This window comes from Plasmopara halstedii (assembly GCF_900000015.1).
Source record: "Plasmopara halstedii genome assembly, contig: Scaffold_262, whole genome shotgun sequence".
Lineage (NCBI taxonomy): Eukaryota > Oomycota > Peronosporomycetes > Peronosporales > Peronosporaceae > Plasmopara > Plasmopara halstedii.
The window spans coordinates 1,136,005-1,142,473 of NW_020187183.1; the positions used below are offsets into that span (position 1 = coordinate 1,136,005).

Genomic DNA, 6,469 nt, shown 5'->3' on the forward strand with positions numbered 1-6,469 from the left:
ACAGAAGAACTTTGCGTAAATCTTAAAAGCATATCATGTCAATCTGGACTACGTGTCTCGCATAACCATGAACACAGAGTAAATACTCTGTAATCTCTACCATGTAATGAATATTATATTTCGACATCTTGTCTATACATACACACTCCATATTTCAGAAATGGCTGTCGTAGATATTCTTTTACCTAAGTGACGCTAATTTTGAATTTCAAGCAATCATACAAAATGCTCATATCTATCTAACAATGTTGCTGGAGCTCATATAATGCAGCTAGGCTCTTTTCAATGGCCTTTTGATCAGTTTGAAGCTGAATGAGTCGCTGTGCATCTTGCGTCTGCACAGCCTCAGGCACCTTGTCAGCATAAAGCCCTTCGTTTTGACGCCGGATCAGCGCTTCAGCTGCCGTCGCATTTTTCAAGGCACGCTTTTCTAATCGGAGTATTTCGTTGGCTAAGCGTTGCGTCGTCTCTGCATCATCTGGTACTTCTACAATTACTGATATCCAAAACATAATCGGTAAGTCAAACAATTGTAAAGAAAACGACTTGGTGACAAACCTCGACAGGAGTTTGAGACGGAATACGTTAATGCGCGAGACGACAACGGAGACGAATCAGCATCAACAAGTTTCACGCTTACGCGGCATTGCGTCTCGAAGTCACGGTGCGAGTTTTTCAGCTCAGACTGTACAGTTTCATTCGTGTAAACGATATGCATAGTAGGACGCTCGCTATATTGAATATTAGGCATCATAAGTGACTCGGACAATGAACGGCTTTTATGACAAAAGTACCTATCCCCCGTCGGTGTTGCGTGGGGTGCCAAAACCTTGACAGTGTGGCGAAGCGAGCGAATCGCATGAATGACGTCAAGTACTAGCTGCGTTCGAGATATATCAAAAGGACCAAAGTGACACAATTTTCTACAGAAACGTACCGTCATTTTCTGTTCAGCTTCTGCATCAATCCAGCAGCTCATTTCTAACTGGTCTGGGTACTTGGCACACAGAATGGAGGTCTCGATCTTTTGGTCGCATGAAAACGGATCGATCTCGCGAATGCGCTGCCACAATTCTTCAGTCACAAAGGGTGCGAATGGATGAAGCAATCGCATCGAATAGTCCAAACACCGATGTAAAGTAGCTTGTGTGCTACGTTTTCGTGCATGCTGATTATCATCAATCACTTCCTCGAGGCGGTTGCCATACAGCACTGACTTGCTAGACTCAATGTAAACATCGCACAGTTCATGTACAAAAAATCGTTGCATTGCAGCGACGCTCGTTGCTAATTGATTGGTAGCAAGACCGTCATTCACCTCTTTTACGACAGCAGCCTGTTACATTTCAAGGTTAGTGCAAAGTACTCGATAACTTAAACTGTCGAGATATTGTCTTACCAATCGACTTAAAATCCAGCGATCCGAAAGCGTCATGTGATCACGTAAGCATGTGAGCTCCTTTTCATCACTTCTCACCGCCTTGTTACTATCTCTCGCTAATAGTGGCAAAGCGTAGCGCACGGCATTCCACATTTTGTTGCAGAAATGGCGGTAGGAGACGACTCGCTGCACGTCCATATTAATTTGTCGGCCTTGCTGAAGATACGAGGCAAGCGTGAGACGAAGTGCATCGGAGCCACAGGTAGGTATTCCCTTTGGAAATTCTTTTCGTAGTTCTTTCTCCGCTTTCTTGAGCTCCCGGTTTTCGACATTACCACTCTATAATAAAGCAAGGAAGGATTAATGAACACTACAGTTGCAAAGCATTTCGGTCGTAAGTCTACCTGCAAATCTGAAAGTAATCGCTCGAGACTGATGCCGTTGATAACGTGAAGTGGGTCAATGACATTTCCAACACTTTTCGACATTTTTCGACCAGCTTTGTCGCGAACCATGGGATGTAGAAGCACTTTGTTGAACGGTATGCAGCCAGAAAACTACAATACACTATATATTTTAATGCTGATAGCTGATTTTATCGTCGTGCTTTTCAACTTACCTCTTCGCATATCATTGCCATCCTTGCAACCCAAAAAAATAGGATATCCGAACCAGTCTCTAAAACATTTAAAGGATAGCCCAGGCTCAGATTTATGGCAGTAGCATCATTGTCGTTAGCATTAGGCCATCCCTAACAGACAAGCGAAAAGGTTAGCTAAAACGTTCATTCAAATAGGATTCCAATACTGATCAGCTTACAAGTGCCGATAAAGGAAGCAAACTCGAACTGAACCACGTATCAAGTACGTCCACATCTTGTTCTAAATCATCGTTTTGAAGCTTGTATCCAAGCTCAGCTTCTGCCTTCTTTTGAGCTTCTTCAAGTGTTGCAGCCACAAACCACTTGTCCGTATGTATGTCTTTGACAGTATCTGCTTTTAATCGATAAGCTGGAATGCGATGACCCCACCAAAGCTGTCGACTCACACACCAGTCTTGAATATTGTCCAGAAAGTAAAACCACGTATGTGCATGTTCTTTTGGCTCGATTGTCATAACTCCGTTACGAACGTTTTCTGCGGCGCGTCGCGCCATTCTACTGCACTTTACGTACCATTGTGGCATCAAAAGTGGCTCAATGATGTCCCCTGAACGCGAGCAGATCGACAATGAGGTCGGATGGTCACGCTATCGCAAGCGAAAATAATCAAATTATGTAGAAAACCCATTAGGAATGATGAACAAGTTACCTTATCTACATACAGCTTCATGTCCTGCAATGCCTCAACTACACGTTGACGGGCTTCGAACCTGTCTAATCCTATGAATTGTTCGCCGATGTTACCACATAATTTTCCGTCCTTATCAATCACTTCGATTTCCGGTAAATTGTGTCGTTGACCACACTCAAAATCTTTTGGATCGTGCGCTGGAGTAATTTTTACGACACCTTCCAACAACACATATAAACAACGCTTAGTCTCTTGATAGCCATTAAGCAGCTAAATGAATACTATACCAGTGCCAAGTTCCATGTTCACTAGTACATCATCCATAACTATTGGAAGCTGCATCTTTGAAAATGGATGAATCACGTGCTTTCCACGCAGATGCTGGTACCTTACGTCATTCGGGTGTACGGCTACTGCAACATCACCAAAAATAGTCTCTGGTCGCGTGGTATCAACCTCTAAGAAATCATTTGTGTCGGCAATTTGATACTTAAAGCGATACATGACACCAAATTCAACTACTTTATGTCCTCCAGGAAGCACCTTTTTCGTCGCTTTGTCTAATGGTTCCAAATCCACTTCGATATCAGAAATAGCGGTCTGTAACATCGGACACCAATTGACCATTCTCCTTCCGCGATACAATAGACCCTTTTCATGCAACTTTACAAAAGCAGTGACCACCGCTTTCGATCGTTCCGTATCAAGTGTAAAGTATGGCTGATCTTTCTTGACAATCGCACCTAAACGGTCAATTTGATTCATAATCTTGCCTCCATACTGCTCATTCCATTGCCAGACTCGATCTACGAAAGCTTCACGTCCTATTTCATGGCGTGACAGACCTTGTTCCTTCATCAGCTTCCTCTCTACTACACTTTGTGTGGCAATACCTGCATGATCCAATCCTGGCAACCATCGGACGTCAAAGCCTCGCATACGATGCCACCGAGCAATAGCGTCCTGGATAGTGATGGTCAATGCGTGGCCAATGTGAAGTGCACCTGTAATATTCGGTGGCGGTAAAATCATACTAAATATTTTTCTAGACGAATTCGCGGCTTCGCTATCTAATTGTGTGCTGGAACCCAACGTGTGTTGCCAATATTGCTGCCATCCTTGCTCCACAACTGTCGGGTCATATGTTGAGGCCATAGAAGCGTATTTTACGCGTTCACGCAGCTCTTGAGACAAAGGAATCACTGGCAAAACTTTTGAGGAAGTCAAATTAGAATGTTTTTTAACTTTAAACGAAAGCCGTCCGCCATGTTTCACAGCGACACCGAGGCCTATGATACATCGTCGTCGCGTGAGCATCCTGTGTGGTGAGAACCATTTCAACGTGGTCCACACCCAGAACCATTCCGTTTATGAAGTGTTGATACATCGACTTCGGTGATCAGTTTGCAATGTCAGTGCTAATAGAAACAACGTTAGGCACGCTCGTGCTCGATCTGTTTGTCGAAGACTGTCCGCTAGCATGCACTAATTTTCTAAAGCTATGCAAGATCAAATACTATCACAGTTGTTTGTTTTTCAACGTACAAGAAAATTTTATGATCCAGGCAGGAGATCCGACTGCCACTGGAACTGGTGGGGACTCTATTTACGGCAAGTTATATGGCGCTCAGGCGAGATTTTTTGATGACGAACTGCCAAAATCAAAGGGAAGGTCGCATGAAGATCGAAGTGGATTAATTGGTATGGCATCTGCATCAGCGAACCAGAACGCATCGCAATTTTACATTACCACAAAGAGCGAAGATATGGCATATTTGGATGATCAACATACTATTTTTGGTGAAGTAGCTGAAGGAATGGATACTTTGATGAAAATTAATTCATTATTTGTGGATAACGATAACCGACCGTATCAAGATGTGCGAATCAAACACACGTACGTCCTTGATGACCCATTTCCGGATCCAAAGGGATTGGACGAGCTGATTCCTTCGACATCGCCTACTCGGGAACGGTATGAAGAAGAGCAAGTGGAGCCAAGACTTGCAGCTGACGAATCACTTGATGATTACAAAGGCAAAACAGAACAAGAAATTGAAAAGGCGGTGAAAGAAAAGGAAGCCAAGTCTCGTGCTGTGGTGCTTGAGATGATTGGAGATTTGCCTGATGCAGACGTAAAGCCTCCAGATGAAGTGCTTTTTGTGTGCAAATTAAATCCTGTGACCGAGAGTTCGGATTTGGATATGGCGTTTTGTAGATTTGGACCATGCAAGTCCGAAGTGATTCGTGACTATAAAACAGGCGACTCGTTATGTTTTGCATTTGTTGAATTTACTGATCGCCGACACTGTGAGGAAGCTTATTTCAAGATGAATAATGTGTTGCTGGATGATCGACGTATTAAGGTTGATTTTAGTCAGTCGGTGTCAAAATTGTGGAATAAAGTCAAGCGACGCCCGTGGGAAAAGCCAAGCAAGCGTGACGGCGATTCGTGCACTGATAGGAAAAGTGGTCAACATGGTAAAGGTGGTCGTCGAGAACTGAATAAAATGTTAACGCTGAAGTCGCGCAACGTAGACGACTTTCAACTTGTTGAGGAAGAGGAAGCGTCTTCGTCTTCACATCGTGTGGTGTCAGCGTTACAACCTGGTGATCGTCGACGCAGTCTTTGTCGTGACAATAGTCGTCGACGAAGTCGTAGTCGTGAAAATGGTCGTCGACGAAGTCGTAGTCGTGATAGTAGTCGACCGTCTTGTCGGGAGAAGGAGTTGTCCCGATCGAAGCGATGGTATGGAAGCAGTCAGAACCGGGAGCAAGCCCACCGTCGACGTAGTGAAAGATACGATCGACGATCACGAAGCAGACGTAGACGAAGTCGGAGTCGCAGCAACAGCTCTAAAAGCGAATCGGGTCGCGATCGGAAAAAACGTTCTAGAAGATAATATGGCATTGTAAGGTGATTTAATCGGTTCTGCTTTGGAGTTCTTTTACGATGATGTAAAGAGTAGTTCTGGCTGGCTATGCTAGCGAATTTGTTGTTCAATGCGAATAATAAATCTAAGAAATACAGCAAAAGGTAACTTGATTTGAGAATCTGTAAGGATTCTAGGGCTTGTTGTAAATCAACAAAAGAATCAATCTCTGCAATTACATCACTGCTAATCTTTGGTTCGATCAGAGACCACACATTGTCCTATTGGGGAGAGGTAGTACCGTAGTGAGGTAGTGTGATCAAGTATTATGGCAATGTAAATTGATAGAGTGCATCAAAGTGATGATACTCGTCCGTAGGTCAAGTAACTTTGGGACTCAAGCGATGCATCAATAAACGTTTACATTAGCCATATTAAATATCACTCCTCAACTTTTTGGTCGTATGGTGCTATAAAAGACAACGCGAACCTCGTCGCACTTGGTAACACTTGCACCACTGGGTCTTGTGCAGTCTACACTTTCTGCGAGATTACAAGTGATATGTTTACTGTTCAACAAATGCACAACAGGCTGCAGACTTTGCTTGGCCTGAAGGAAAAATTACAATTGGCGTCCAGATCAGGACGCTAAAACCACTCGTCTGAAAGCTCTCACCAGCTACGAAAATGTGCCGGTGTTATGTCAACGTTCCACTCACACTTCGGTAGAAATCCAAACTTCCTTCAGAGCTCTAGAGTGAGGTTACGCTTAAAATTTGGGGAAAATGGATGAATTCTCGCCTCTGGATACAATAATACGGTGGCCATGGACTTGATCTTTCTCCGATTAGAGCAAAGGTGTAATGGGGTTCCATGAGAGTGACCCGTCACTCTCCCAAGGGAGCTGTGGTGTGGCATACACC

The 6,469-nt window shown here is 43.8% G+C and overlaps 2 protein-coding genes across 2 annotated transcripts; one reads left to right on the forward strand and one right to left on the reverse strand.

Moving 5' to 3' along the window:
- Positions 1-239: 239 nt before the first annotated feature.
- Positions 240-3,990, reverse strand: PHALS_04686 (valine-trna partial; the record flags this gene model as incomplete). Its single annotated transcript, XM_024722549.1, has 8 exons — positions 240-496; positions 559-1,336; positions 1,400-1,720; positions 1,786-1,938; positions 2,001-2,132; positions 2,201-2,629; positions 2,692-2,891; positions 2,961-3,990. 8 exons carry the CDS (start codon positions 3,988-3,990, stop codon positions 240-242), a joined length of 3,300 nt encoding a protein of 1,099 aa, XP_024573614.1.
- A 239-nt stretch (positions 3,991-4,229) lies between these two features.
- PHALS_04687 (peptidyl-prolyl cis-trans isomerase-like protein) lies at positions 4,230-5,576 on the forward strand (the record flags this gene model as incomplete). Its single annotated transcript, XM_024722550.1, has 1 exon — positions 4,230-5,576. One exon carries the CDS (start codon positions 4,230-4,232, stop codon positions 5,574-5,576), a length of 1,347 nt encoding a protein of 448 aa, XP_024573615.1.
- Between the last annotated feature and the right edge of the window lie 893 nt (positions 5,577-6,469).